The sequence below is a fragment of the Gopherus evgoodei genome, chromosome 5 (genome assembly GCF_007399415.2).
Source record: "Gopherus evgoodei ecotype Sinaloan lineage chromosome 5, rGopEvg1_v1.p, whole genome shotgun sequence".
NCBI classification, from domain to species: Eukaryota; Metazoa; Chordata; order Testudines; family Testudinidae; genus Gopherus; species Gopherus evgoodei.
In genome coordinates this window covers 127,078,999-127,094,645 of record NC_044326.1, presented here as the reverse complement: position 1 = coordinate 127,094,645, position 15,647 = coordinate 127,078,999, and the positions used below count along the sequence as shown (strand labels likewise).

Below are 15,647 nucleotides of genomic sequence, written 5' to 3'. Positions count from 1 at the left end.
GAGAGGGGGCCTGGTGCAAGATCTGAGGCCTGAATCAGAGGCTGTGAACCAAAGTCAGGCCATGCATTAGGGCAGATGCTTACAAGTTCACTGTAACTTGGCAAAGTTGTTGCAAGTGCACTAGGCACTAGATATTTACATAAATATATTCCAGCTACTACAGATACATCCCAATGTAGTACAAGATAATTAATAGGGATGTTTTGCCCAAGGTATCAGGAACAAGGGGAAATAACAGAGGTCATGAAAAACATAAGGTGGTAGGTAAGTCATTTATCCCAGTCTATAAACGGCAAGGTACCTCGCCTTAGCCTTTTGTGTGGCCAAGGGGACGGCAGAAATTCCCACTGCTGACTGAGCCGCTCCTTACCACTGGGCACTCACGTTAACATATCTGTAGCTCCTATGGGATGCTAGTATTGTACCTTGAAAGCATTAAACCTGGCCAAGTGCCTTTGTCACCAAACCAAACCCGTGGTCTTTATGAGAAGCATTGAGGCCTGCTGAATTAGCAGGCTGCACTGCTAGTATTGATAACACTGGAGCTCCCAGGACAAGCACTGAGCAGCCCGAATGATGTTACCAACGCAATGACATTCCAGCCTTCTACACTTATCCACACCTTGCTTTGTGTGTGAGTGGGTGATGTAGCCATCTAGTGACTGGCTCTCAGAGTGGCTATGGGAAATACAACTACAAGCCACTCCTTTAAATAAACATAAAACAGGCAAATGGGATTCTCCCTATTTAAAGTCATTCCCACTAAAAAACTGGAGATATGATTAATCCCAAACATCAAGACACCTCAAACCAAAACAAAAATACAATATTTGACTATCCACTTACAGACTCCACAGTCACTGCAGCAGTCCATCAACCCGGTCTGCCAGACATTACTTCGTGCAGTAGCCACAGAAAATTGGGGCTGTACAAAGACGACAGGCGGAGGATTCATTTTTAATTTCACAAGACGAGTTCAGAAGTTTAATTTCTGAAAGGAGAACGATAAAAGGAATGGTTTGAAAAAGTCTGTTAGGGACTAGCTGTGTCACAAAGGTCAGGTTGTCTAATGTCATTGTGGTGATGTAATTAGAGGAATGTTACCCACATCTTTTTGTGAAATGGCACGTTTCTCACTTCATTGGAAGCAATGCTATCCACTGGATAGTTTTGGTGGACACATTAGGCCAAATTATTGTCTACAGAGATAGATCACAAATTAATTTGACCCAGTTTCTTCTGTCCAGATTATGAATAGGTGTAAATTTTCATCCAAAAATCCCCTCTCTCCCGAACATCACATTGGGGTATAGTTCATTCCTAATTCAAAGGAAAGGGTGCCACTAACTAATGGCCAACATATCTTCCAGCAACACCTGACAGTTCCCTGGTCATCACCAGGTGAGTCCTGGCCTACTCTGATCAGCCATTCCCTGTGTGATCCAAGACCATCACAACACAATTACTATGGAGGTTATTGCAGAAATGGAATTCTTGCTCTTCCTGCTGTTCGCCAAGAGACAGATTAGCCCTAAAATCAGGATTTTCCTGCTGCAGCTAACAAAATTCTGAGATGTCACTCAGTCCTTTACTCGGGCAAACGTCCTTTGAGTTCAGTGGTGGGCTGACTAAAATCAGGAATTATTCTGGCACCAAACAGGTTTCAGACATTTTCAAACAGTCTACATTAGTACATATTGAAAATATAGCCATCAAAGGCACCCATTAACTTAAAAAAAAATCGTTAAAGTTTGAAAATGTTTCAGCTACTATTGTTACACATAACATCTAAGATTATCATCAGTGAAAGATTAAACAAAACATTTCTGATTTTTCAATTTGTTTACTTCGTACATTTAACTACAGTCAGTTTTACTGTTTCCCCTGTACAGTCACTCACTTTCCCTTGTTATTTTCTGAATTTTTCAGTCCGCAACAGGGGAGAGAAGCACATAAGAATGGCCATACTGGGTCAGATCAAAGGTTCATCTAGGCCAGTATCCTGTCCTCCAACAGTGGCCAATGCCAGGTGCCCCAGACGGAATGAACAGAACAGGTAATCATCAAGTGATCCATCCCCTGTCGTCCATTACCAGCTTCTGGCAAACAGAGGCTAGCAACACCATCCCCGCCCATCCTGGCTAATAGCCACTGATGGATCTATCCTCCATGAATTTATCTAGTTTTTTTTTTAACTCCGTTAAAGTCTTGGTCTTCACAACATCCTCTGGCAAAGAGTTCTACAGGTTGACTGTGTTTTGTGTGAAGAAAAACCTCCTTTTGTTTGTTTTAAACCTGCTGCCTATTAATTTCATTTGGTGACTCCCTAGTTCTTGTGCAATGAGGAGGAGTAAGTAACACTTCCTTATTTACTTTCTCCACACCAGTCATGATTTTATAGACCTCTATCATATCCCCCCTTAGTCGTCTTTTTTCCAAGCTGAAAAGTTCCAGTCTTATTAATCTCTCTTCATATGGAAGCTGTTCCATACCCCTAATATTTTTGTTGCCCTTTTCTGAACCCTTTCCAGTTCCAATATATCTTTTTTGAGATGAGGTGACCACATCTGCATGCAGTATTCCAGTGTAGATGTATCCTGAGCATTATGGTACTGATGTGATACAAACATATTAAATAATAATAATAGGATTGGGATGAAGGTACATTTATATTACTCTGCTTTTATTTTTCCCTTGCACAACTGTAATTTGCTTGGCAACACCCTTAGCCTGTTGATAACATGATTCCTGGTTTTTGAACCCACATCAGATAAAAGAATACTTTGTTTCCATTAAGTTTTAAAAGAGAAGCATCTTAATCATACCATAATGAAAGAGGTGTTATGAGAACAGGGCGGTAAACTGTGATTGTGTTCAAGGTTCATTTTCAGTAAGCAGCAGATATATGACTGTGAAACCCTTATTTAGTCAGTCATCTTTTTATAGGTTATGATTCACAGATGTTGGGGACATTGAAATATCAACAGAAACTCATTGATTGCCTCGCTAATCTGCAGGTGCTAAAGGTTAAAAGCAAGCCTGTGTGTTTCTTGTTTCTAAAATAAATAGTTATCAAGCTGTAAAACAAAACCTTTAATATTCCCTCACTTTCTTACCGATAATTGAACAATAGGTCTTTGAAGAACAAAGGGCCTCCAGTCTGACTACGATTTTAATAATATTGCTTCCTTCTTGCAAATCAGAAACATAACAGACCACTTCCAGGGAAACACTGTGGGCTAAATTTGGACCTATTGTTACACATATTAACTGATGTTAACATGACTGCATGGGTAGAAAATGATAAAAGTTACAAGCACACACTATAAACATAAAATCAGACCTTCATTATGCTGACGCTTACAAGATGCGTATAGTAGTCCATATATAGTTTCCATGTCAGTTAAGCCATAGGTCCATTCACATGCCTTCTCCTCTGTTCACTAAGAGATGTTGCAAAGTTGGCACTCTGCTGTCACTAATACTATACACATCTCAGTGACCGAACAAGATTGTGGGTGAAGGGATCATTGCATCTTTCAAGAGGGCAGAAAATAGGTGAAAGGAGGATAGAGCACCCTGAAGACAGCAACCGACATATGCCTTCTCTTAAAACATGGATAATATCAAAGCACATAGGATAGAAAGTACCTTGAATCTTTCTGAAAAAGTTTCATAACCCCAATGCCATTAATAAGATGCATTTTGTCTCCATTGGTAATTTTGAAATATAGGCAGTCAAATTTAAACTGTAACAAGGTTATTTTTCAGTAAAATCAGCCTCCAACTGCTTGAGAAATATCTTCTTTGATACATTCATACAGTCTGAACAGTGGCAGGCAAAACAAAAACAAAAAACAACCAAACAAAAATGACTTTCTGCTACCCACTTTGGTTACATAATTTTGTCAAATACCCATTCGTAGGATTTAGAGCATATTTTGTTTTGCCTTAATCGGTTTGTTGAGTGGAAAACAAAACATTCTCACTTTTTACTAACTTTCCTTCCCAGAAATAGCCAACTAAGTAGCTCTTGAAAGTTTTAATATACTAAGCTTTGCCAAACTCAAAGAAATATGCACATACCACTTGCAGAGTGGTCTTGAAGAGAGAGTTCCCTTTTCCTGGTTGAACTTCAGTCTAGTCACTTATATATATTCCATGCGCTATACAAATTGCCAATGTAAACTAATCATGTGGCTTTCCAAGATTGCCATCATTGGCTACTTGTAATCAAGCAGTTTGATTACAGGGTATCTTTAAAGAACGGTCAGCTGTTTTTCCATTATAAAATGATACACATCAAATACGAAATAAATCTGTTATGCAACACCAATGATCAAATTTTAATCTTGCAAAATTAAAAAGGCATAGTTGAAGTGGAAGAGGGGCTGATTTAAGACGAGATTTTAAGAAAATGGGGGAGATCTGTGGCTCAGGGGTACTTTAGGTATATGGGTGGTGGGCCGCTGTTTTTAGCAGTTTCTCAGGTCTGTCATCTACTGCCTTGTCGTATCTACCACCATAAAGTATCTGTGGTTACAGTCTGTGTAAAAGTGTTATACAAGAACAGGAAAATTAATTCTTCAAGGCCCCTTCCATGTGACGATAAAAGAAACAAAGTAATTGTTGCTTTGCAGGTACTGCCACAGAACATCACCAAGTATATAATCCTCCTAATGCTTTTGTTAATGTTATTTACTATTTCTGAGGCCATCCTGAAAAAATATTAGAAAGTTAGACAAAACAATGTGTGGGGGGGGGATTATGCCTTATAAAACTGGGAGAGTTTGTTTGACAAACTCTTGGCCATACTAAAGCATGAGAGATAAAAAAGAATGGACACAAAGCTGTTTCACTAGATGAAGATTTATCAGTTGTTAAAGTTTGCACTAAAATTCAGGCCAGAGCTTATTTCTATGCCTTTTTTTTTCCATGTTAAAAATGTTGATGTTTATTTTTTTTAATTTTATTTGATGTCCTTTCCTATTTCATTGCATCTTTGAGTAAGAGGACATGGAGAAGATGGCAGTTTTAGAAAAACAAGTCAGGAAAAGAGGGGAGTGATATATGGAGTGAATGTAGGAGGACATCTTCTTCAGATAACACTGCTGGCCACAACAGCCTCCCTCTCTCCCTACATGAAGTTGCAAAGCTATGGCTTCTCTGTTAAATGTTTTTTTATTGTAAAATCCCTCTGTAAATGAGATGCTTGCATCTTGTTTCCTGCTTGCGTGTATTATTCATTACCTCATTAGATTTCCTTTAGGTTAGGCTGTGTGTGCGCATGCGTTTGTGTTTTACATAACTTAATACTGAAAAAGAGATATGCATGTGCTTGTGTGGGTGACATCTACAAAATAATATAAAACTAGTTTGAATGTATGTTTCGGGGGGGGTTGTCTTTAAAACAGTATACAATTTGGTTTCAATGTATGCTTAATTGTTCTGGGAAGGAGGAGAAGGAAGGGGATGGATACATATGTACATAATGTGTGTGTGTGTGTGTGTGTGTGTGTGTGTGTGTGTGTGTGTGTGTTCTTGCAAGTCTTGCATGCATAGCCTTGCTATGTGTCCTTTAGAACAGAATTAATACTTTTCTGAATTTTATACAAGTTATATATCTGTGTTACCTAGTGTCATAACTGACATAGCTACCCTGAAGAGTTCAGAAAACAAACCAACAAAAACAAGTTACTTACCTCTCCAGTAACTGCTGTTCTTCAAGATGTATTGTGGACATACATACATATATATACATATACATACATATATTTCATTCCACTGCAGGTGTCCGTGCGCCCAGTGCACTCGAGTAGGAGAATTTTGACAGGGTGGGGCATGCACCTTCCACGTCTTTGTCCTTGTAGCTGAGGGCATAAAGGGCAGGGCTCCCTCTCATTTCCTTCACACCAGAAAGATGACGACACTTCCAAAGTAGAGATGAAAAAGAGAGGGTCATGGGAATGTTTATGTACACAACACCTCAAAATACAACAGTTACTGTAAAGGCAATGAACCATTTTTTCCTTCTAAGAGTGATTGTGCAAATATACATTTAACTGTAGGTGGTTCACTAGTGGAATTCTTGCAGGAAGTGGGAACAGGGAAAGAAGTGCAGACTTGCTGAAGTCCGCACTGGCTGGTTGTAGTAGTCCCTCACTCTCGAATAGGGAGGGAAGCCACTCTGCCTCACTACTGGCAGAGCGCAAGTATCAGTCTATCAGGGAGCTCTGTCCCTCTGGGCAGGGGAGAGCACAAACAGTCTTTAGCTGACAGCCACCTGGCTGGGGCAGACAGTTACAAACAGTCTGTAGATGGGTTCTGGCTACCTTTGGGCAGGGAAGAGCTGCAAACAGTTAGGGATCTGGCCTGTATTTAAGGCAGAGCTGTAGCACTCTAAGCCCAGGCCCTCAAGCAGGGTGGGACGGCAAACAGTTAGGGCTTTTGCAGGGCTGAGCACCAAAGCAGTCTAGGGGCACAGGCAGTGGGTGAGCACCAATACAGACCTCCTGGCCTATGGTGGGGAGGCTACTACCCTAGGGGTGAGGTGGCAGGGATAGGGGGCGCGGTCCCACCCAACTCCACCATGTGCCAGCCCAGGGCCCTAACAGTGGGAGAGTGATCTGCCACTGAGTAAGCAGGGAATGTATCTGCAACACACTGACTCACACTCTGGCAGCAGAACCAGACTAAAGTCTGGTTCCCCTGGGCTATTTCCTACCACAGTTTGGGTGTAGAGTCCCGTAGTCCAAAGATCCCCAGTCTCCTCAGGGTATTTGGCCACTGGTAGCTCCAGCAGCTCCTCAGAGTCCTCGTCTGCCTCCCCTGACGGTCCATTGGACCATTGGAGTCTGGGCCGAGCTCTTGCAGAGGTGTCTGCTCCCTAGAAGAGATGTCCGCTTTCTCTTGTAGCTCAGCAGCAACTGAGCTCCAGGGTTCTCTTCTGTTTCCTGTCCTGCCCTGGTACTTCTGATGAGGGGGGCAAGGCAGGTTTGGCTCCTCCCACTCCAGTTCGGAGGGAGGCCATTCTGCCCCACTACACTCGTGAAGATGGAGCGATGGCAGAGCGCTGGAGAAGTTGTGAACACATGACCATATAGCCGTCTTTCAGATGTCCACAGTCAGAATGTTGCTTAGAAGGGCTCTCAAGATGGCCTGAATCCTTATTTTATTTGGAGGAGTTATGAACTGACAGATGTAATAGGATCTTATGCAAGATATCCAATGCAATAATCTCGGTACTGAGAATGTTCACTCATTTAGTTTTTTGTGGGATAGCCACAAGGGATCTAGGAGAGACTCTAAGTGGTTTGGTTCTATGGATATAGAAATAGTGTAGACTCTCCCTCACCTGTGTTAGCATGAAGCTAAAAACCAAACAAAAACAGCAGCAAATGAACAGTGTGGTTCATATGAAAGTCTGAAACTAGTTTTGACATAAATTTGGCATATAAATTAGTCTGATCAACTCAGTGTAGCTTTAATCTCTGCCAAATAAAGGAACCTAACTGACAAGACTGCAGTTGAACTGAGTTCTTGAGGAACCAAGGGGAAGTAGTCTTGGGGAAACCCCAACAATCAGCAGTGACCAAAAGGCTCTGGGAGCAAGGATAAAAGCATCAGGGGGCACAAGTTGTGTGCTCATTCATCCTCCCAGTTGAAGATAAGGGCTCTGGCAGGGATACGTGCATCCTGAAGATGAATGCATGGCTGTGCAGATGGCGTTGATGGGAGGACTTCAGCTTCCTCGACCATGGGATGCTGTGCCAGGAAAGAGGACTGCTAGGAAAAGATGGAGTCCAAGGTCTCAATTCTGCCTTCTTCCTGTTCTACTCCTTTCACGGTACTGTTCTGCTACCTACCCCAATAAAAGAGAACTAACAACTTAAAATGCCTTGTCCAAAAATTTTAAATAAACACTTAACTTTCAAATGCCTGAACAGCAAATGTAACTTTTCTTGTCTGCACAGTAAACATTGCCATTTTTATCTGTTTGAGTAATCAAAGAGGTGCTTTCTGTGCCTTCTTGATTGCAAAGATTTGAACTGCTTGAAGGTTCACAATCTGGGCCAGCTCATGCTCTATTGAGATGGTTGCAAGGCCGACCAGCCTCTCCTGTGTCATTGTGGAGCGTAGATGTGTTTTTATTAACTTCAGCTTGGTTCCCTCCTTCCACCTCCCTCCCAGGCTTGCCGCGCAAAAGCGCTGGGAGGGAGTGAGGGAGACGCAAGTAGCGGCGCGCTCGGAGGAGGTGGAGCAGAGGTGAGCTGAGGCCTGCGGATGCGGGGAGTAACTCGGGGGGGGGGCGGGAACTGCTCCCTGCCCCATCTCACCTCTGCTCCATGGCCACCATCCCCTGAGCGTGCCACAACTCCCCTTCTCCCCACTCCCTCCCAGGCTTACTGCAGGGGAGCGAAGGTGAGCTGGGGGGGGGAGGTGGCGGCATTTTTTTTGAGGGCCTAGGGGTGGCAAATTTGTTAACCGCCACTGCTCTCCTGCATCATGAACCCCTCATCCCCAGCCCCAGACAGAGCCCTCATCCCCCACAGCCTAATCCTCTGCCCCAGCCCTGAGCCTCCTTCTGCATCATGAATCCCTCATCCTCAGCCCCCCAGCCCTTACCTCACACTCCAACCCTCTGCCCTAGCTCTGAGCCCCCTCCCATACCCCAAACCCCTCATCCTCAGTCCCACAGCCCTCACCCCTGCACCCCTCCTATCCCCAAACTCCCTCCCAGAGCATGCACTCCTCCCCCTTCCCACACACCCTCTCCTGCCCCCAAACTCCCTCCCAGAGCCTGCACCCCTCACCCCCTCCTACGTCCTCACCCTCAGCCCCAGCCTGGAGCCTGCGCGCAGCACCCAAACTCCATTCCAGAGCCTGCACCCCAGATCCCCACCCAAACTCCATCCCAGAGCCTGCACCCTGCACCCCTCTTGCATCCTAATCCCCAGCCCAGGACCTGCACCCTAGACCTCCTCCCCCAACCCAAACTCTGTCCCAGAGCCTTTTTGTTAGGTGGAGTGCTTGGTTTCCATTGCTATTAGTCATTAAACTACCCTAATTATCTAAGGATACAGGATTATTTATTCTAATCCAGTGTGTTCAAATATATTAAAAAAATCTGGTAGAAGGTTGTAAATAAGGATTAAGAACAAATCAATACTCAGACTATTTTTCCCTTAAGCTTGAGGACATGCTATACATTGTACATTTTAAGTTCATCTACTGCTGCTTATCTTCAACATATCACCACTGTTTATGACATTAGAAACAACTTGCTATGGAAGTTATGAGGTCACAGAAAAGGGAAGATTATGGTATGCAAATACCCTGAGCAATAAAATGAGGCAAGAAACACAGAACACATGGGGCAAAATGGTGCCACCTCTCAAAGCTCAAATATCTGGCTTTGGGTGGACTATTTTGCCCCTTAGCCTGCTGGGTTGGCATGGAATAGCTGCAATGGTGCTCTCGTGGTATAGACAAATGGGGTTCCTGTACACCTCATACATTGGTTGTCACCAACTGCAGCACAGACTTGTCTAGTGGCTACACCCACAGCCCTCCATTCTGTTGCAGAGAAAGGCACGACAAGAGTCCAAGGGGCATAGAGACTTCCCAGCATACACCCTGCTCTCAGCACAGTACAGCTATTCTGCTTGTATTCTGGTCTGGTATATAAACAGAGGGTAGGGCAGCATGTGTGACTTAATATAGTGGCTGAATAGTTTCTAAAATGTTTGGGAGGTTTTCTACATATGTTTTAGACCATTCACCTTTTTACGTTGTAGAGACAGTCTCCCTTTGTACAGCTTATAGCCGGTCTAGAGTATTTTATATCCTGAGATGCAGGACTGCAGGAGATAGGCCGGGGAAATACTTCTGTAACTACAACACATTTTCAGTGTACATATTTTCCTCACATAATGTGCCTGAACTATTTTAAGCATTTTGCCCAATTTTACATAAGGTGGTTACATCTTTCCAAAAGGAAATAGAGCCATAACTGAGTACCACATGTATATATTTATGATAACATTGTATTTATACGTAAGATCATAAGAGTGGGAGGGAGAGCTGCACTGCCTGAGTGGTGGAGATACAGAAGGACATACCATGAAAATGTGGCATTTCTTCTGGCAGGATTAGACCCTCAATAGCTGAACACGTCTTTAGGAAACAGGCCATCGGTGGGCCGGCCCCCCTCTGGCTTTGCACAGTTGGAAAAGAATGCTGGCTCTAAGGAGCCAGTTCCTGAGGCAGCTGGGGCCACGAGAAAGGCTGGGAGTAGCCAGGCAGCCCATCTACCTGACCAGCAGGGGTGAAGCGAGACAGTTGGAGCTGGAAAAGGGACAGAAACAGAAAGAGCTGGAGGACCATGAGAAGGAACAGCAGGACCATGAGAAGGAACGGGAAGACCATGAGAGACAGAGGCAGCGTGAACTGGCAATGGCAGAACTGAGAAGCAGAGAGACGTCTACCGTGGTGAGTGCGGATGGGCCCACGCTGGCTAAGACTATAGGCAACTCAGATATAAAAGTGCTGCCTCAGTTTAAGGAAGGGGATAATACAGATGCCTTCTTCACTGCCCTTGAGAAGGCCTACAATGCGCACCAGGTTGACTCGCCACACATCTTTGACATCTCACCCCCTTACTGGGTCCCAAACCCATACAAATGTTCAGCCAGATGGATGAGGTGGAAGCAGGTGACTATGAACTGTTCAAACAAGCCCTAAAGTACAAATTTGAGCTGGCCCCTGAGGCGTACAGGAAAATGTTCCTGAGTGTGCAGAAGACCCAGGGGATGACCTATCTGGAACTGGTCATGCTGATGGGGGAAAATACACCCGAGGGCTTCCCTGAAGGGAGTGTCTGATAAATCCCTCCAGAGAGATACAGCCAATACCAGAGATGACCTACCGGCCCCTGGGGACCAACAAGACCTGAGGTATAATTACTGTGGGCAGGGGGGCCACAGATGGGCCCCATGCCAAAAGCTCAGGGACAGAATGAGCAAACTGAGCCCACAAAGAGTTAACTGGGTGGGAACGCAGCCGGTGGAGGGGCTGGATCCCCAGGCTGGTGGGGCTGGCAGTTTAGCAATGGCTCAAGAGGGAGGAGTCTCCCAGGCTAGCTCCTCAGGGAGGCTTGATGCTCAGTCTACAGGGTGGGTATGGGGCAGCCCCTGAGAAGCGAGTGCCTCATCACCCTGGAGATGGATGGGATGCAGGTCACTGGGATGTGAGGTGATGCTGACCTGGCCTGAGGTGGTGGCCCCAAACCAGAGTGCCCTAGTCATCACCCATAGCCAGAGCCAGCGAAGGGCATTCTGCCCTGACACCAGGGCAGTGCCCTGCCAGGGGTACAGGTTCCTACCCCGGTGGGAAAGGAGTCACTGGGGACAGGACTTGGTGGGGCTGAGAGGGAGCAGGTCCCCATCCCTTCCCCAGCTGTTGAATTCCAGGCTGAGTTGCAGAAAGATCCCTCCTTAGAGAAGCTAAGGGAACTTTCTGGCCACAGCATGGCAAACCCCGTGGGGGAAGGCCGTCGGGAAAGCTTCCTGTGGGAGATGCATTCCTGTATCGGGAATGGGCCTCCCAAGGGGAAGTGGAACCGTGGTGGTGGGGAGATCAGAAGACAGTTAGTGGTCCCCCTGAAGTACAACCGCAGGCTACTGTGTCTGGCCCATGATCTCTCTCTCTCAGAGCACCAGGACCGGCATGCCAGGCAGAGGCTGCTACAGAACTTTTACTGGCCCAGGATCTTTGATGCTGTCCAGCAGTATTGCAGGCCCTGCGACCCCTGTGAGAGGGTGGAGAAGGCCCAGGACAAGGGGAAAGCAGCTTTGAGGCCCCTGCCCATCATAGAGGAGCTTTCCAGAAGGTGGCCGTGGACATAGTGGGACCCCTCAGCAAGGCAACTCGGACAGGGAAAAAATACATTCTGACGGTGGTAGATTTTGCTACTCCCTATCCTGAGGAGGTAGCCTTGTCCTTTATCAAGGCAGACACACTGCTGACTATTTTCAGCAGAGTGTGGTTCCCCAAGGAGGTCCTTAGAGACCAGGGCTTCAATTTCATGTCTGCTCTGCTCTGGTACTTGTGGGAGAAGTGTGGGGTCTGACGAACCTGGGCCTCAGTGTATCACCTTCAATGCAACGGGCTGGTGAAGAGGTTCAATGAGACCCTAAAGATGATGCTGAAAACCTTTATGAACCAGCACCCATGGGACTGGGCCAAGTTGTGATGTTATTGATATAATTTGGGACCATATAGATCATTGTTGCAAGGTTCTGTAGTGGCACCAAGTCTGGTATAGAGGAGGTCAAATAAGGTCTCTAAGACAAGGTTATGGTTTGCTGGTTATGATTATGCTATCTGGCTGCATATATCATTGTTGTATTTAAAGTTATAAATATTGGCTCTATACTCTCTGCATTTCAAAATTATGCTGTGCTTCTGGGTGACACCCCAGACAAGTTGGTGTCAGCTCTGCCGAGCCTGCTTGATGGCCCATTAAGGACCATCGGCTATACAACTGACCCATTGAAAAAAGGCAAATACACCTTGTAACTCAGCAAAGCATGCAGGGACTTGCCCATGTGACTCCAGATTCCATTTTGCTGTAATTTTCCGCAGTAAGGACAAAGAAGTGTTCTTATACCTGGAAAAGATGATAAAAGACTTATGCCTCATTGCCATCTTGTCTTCAGTTCTGCTGCTTCCCTCTGGAGGGACTTTGCTACAAACAGAAGCTATACACAAAGGACTGATGACCCATCCCAGCTGGGGATGTACTCCAGAGACTTGATTTGAACCTGCAGTTTATTCCATCACTGCTACAAACCTGAACCAAGAACTTTGCCATGACTGTATGTCATTGATTCCATTTAACCAGTTCTATCTCTCCTCTATATCTTTTTCCTTTTATGAATAAACCTTTAGATTCTAAAGGATTGGCAACAGCGTGATTTGTGGGTAAGATCTGATTTGTATATTGGTCTGAGGCTTGGTCTTTTGGGATCAAGAGAACCTTTTTTCTTTTACTGGGGTATTGGTTTTCATAACCATTTGTCCCCAAAACGAGTGGCACTGGTGGTGATACTGGGAAACTGGAGCGTCTAAGGGAACTGCTTGTATGACCTGTGGTTAGCTAGTGAGGTGAGACCAAAATCCTCTTTGTCTGGCTCGTTTGGTTTTCCTTAGAGGTGGAAAAACCCCAGCCTTGGGCTGTTACTGCCCTGGTTTAAGCAATTTGTCCTGAATTGGCACTCTCAGTTGTGTCCTGCCAGAACCAGCATCGTTACAGTGGCGTAGTCTTGCTAGGATCCACAGAACCAGGTCAATTAAGCTTTGAGTCAGAACTCCACACTATCCAAATTTGAATTTTGGGATTGAGAGTTTGGGTGGTTAAAGAGCTTTTGCAATGGATGAATAAAGAGCATATGAGGGCCTTGGCAAAAAAGCCCTGGAAGATTTGTGTTCAGAAAAGGAGATAAGCTTTAGAAAGAAAGCTACAAATCAAGACCTGAGAGATCTGTTAATGGCCAGTGATCGGGGGCAATAGTGCAGCCCTTACCTGAGGCTACAGAAGATGCAGAAAAAATTAGTGTGCAGAAGGCAACAAATAAACTGCAACTTGAGCATGAAAGGTATCTAGCAAATCTTCAATTGCTGGAAAAGCAAAAAATAGCTGAATTAGAAAGAGAAGCTGATGAGAGAGAAGAAAGAGCTCGTAAGGGGCATCTGGAGCTGCTGGCTGCAGAGGAGAAAGCTCAACAGATGGAACAGGAGATGGCCAAACTTCAGCTCCAAGTAATGGAGGAGCGGAGAAAGTTATCAGCACCTGGTGCTCCACTTCCCCACCGCCATGAGAAACACTGGGGAATCCAGTCCCAACCTCAATTCTGGGTTACAGCCCAGGGCCCTGTACTGCACAGCTAAGTCAAATCTTCTACCCATATTGCAGTTTTCCCAGTGCCATTTCCTTCCTCACCTCTTTACTTTTCTTCTTGGTCTCCCAGTCTGTCCCCTGGGTGCTCATTCAACAGCCTGCAGGCAACTTTTGACTCCCTGCATTCTCTTTCCTCCAGCCCTTCCTCAGCTAGGCCCACTCAGTAGTTGAACCTGAAATCACTTAATTTATCTCAGGTGGGGCCCATTCTGTAATCAGGGCTGGTTTCCTCAGAGACTCTCTATTATTATCATAGAGCTCTGGATGAGCTCTGATGAGGGTTGATCTGTCTCTCTCTCTTTCCATATATATATATATATATATATATATATAAAAATGAATTTTATTGTCAGGCTTTGCCTCTGACCCTCTTACACCAATCACTGTAACTGACTTCTATTCTGGGTTATTTGTTTGCTTTTAATGATATTGGGCCAGCCAATGGTGCTATGCTGCAGTCCGTGAGCTGAGGACCTGGCCCATTGTTCTCATGCTGGGCCAGATTCTGCCACCCTTATGTTGACTAGTACAATACCCCACAAGCAAGCTCCATTGAAATCAGTGTTAGTATAGCAAGGTATTACTCAGCATGAGTAGAGGTGGCAGAATCTTCCCTGTTATGTCTAACTGTTCTTTCTACATGTAGCAATGTAAATTAAAGGCTGTTTTCTAAAGACTACACTTTTAAAAGTTGATTTTTCTCCCTGCCTAATGCAGCTGCTATCTTGTCCTTAAAATGCAGCATGTTATACAGTCACTGTGTTTTCTCGGTCATGGAAAATTTCTCTTTGTTCAGTCTTTAAGCCCAATTCTGAGAAGTGCTGAGCACCCACCCGTTCAGTGGAAGTTCAGGGTGTTCAGTATTTGGCAGGAAGCAGTTAGTGCCTCTTAGGGTTAAGCCCTTTCTTTAATGTTTTTCCTTGACCTGTGTCAAAGTTAGACTCAGGACTCACAGTTTGTCAGACCACTCTATTTTATTAGCACAGCGCTCTGCTAATAACATCCAGATAATGTGAGCGGCCATGCAAGTCCCAAACAATCTTATTTATACAGATAAAAGAGCAGGAATTGGACAAAGAAAGCAAAACAGTAAAATTCACCTGGGGCACAGCATGCATATCCTACTTCCTTACTAACTCTTATCGATCTAAGGCTAATACTTCACCAATTGCTCTTAAACGGTGCAATTGTTCTATGTTAATGTCTGTATTCCTGACACCTGGACTGCAGCATTCCAACAGTTTTGCTTAAAGGTACAAACAGCATTTCTTTAATCCTTTCTATTTTCACAGTATAATTCATTCTACTTTCACACCTGAAATGAAAACCAATCTAGACTGACGAGTATGTTTTACTCCAAGTATGAGCATGAAAAACATCATTCCTGTGACTTGGACTCACCTTTGCCATAGGTCACGGATGTTCTTCATCTTGTGTACGATTTTGTGTTTAGGTAATAACTACAGCACCTCTGTCTTGCCTATTTAGGTCCTTCTGCTTGTACGTCAGTCTGTGTTGTGATCCTGTGTGTCATATCAGCGCACTTACACTTCTTTGTATAATGTATGAGGAAATATTTGATAGATGCTCAAGGAGCAGATTTATACCACACAGATTTATACATGGGGAGAATTGGTGCATTCTGACTTACATATTTAGTATATGTTTTTGAAAGTCATAAAATTTC

The 15,647-nt window shown here is 44.6% G+C and overlaps 1 protein-coding gene across 12 annotated transcripts in view; it reads right to left on the bottom strand.

The window, feature by feature from the left end:
• Positions 1-15,647, bottom strand: part of PLAC8 (placenta associated 8) — a 63,577-nt gene that overhangs the window by 4,071 nt on the left and 43,859 nt on the right. For 6 of the 12 annotated variants that reach the window (XM_030565010.1, XM_030565012.1, XM_030565015.1 and 3 more), the window contains 2 exons: positions 5,703-5,929; positions 847-991 (listed from right to left, as the gene is read on the bottom strand). In XM_030565010.1, the coding sequence (XP_030420870.1) occupies positions 847-955 (109 nt within the window). In that variant the 5' untranslated portion in view covers positions 956-991; positions 5,703-5,929. Of the gene's footprint in view, positions 1-846; positions 992-3,116; positions 3,252-3,343; positions 3,444-4,086; positions 5,674-5,702; positions 5,930-6,724; positions 7,371-15,647 lie in introns of those variants that run through there. The other 6 variants (XM_030565006.1, XM_030565008.1, XM_030565004.1 and 3 more) reach the window with 6 other exon arrangements.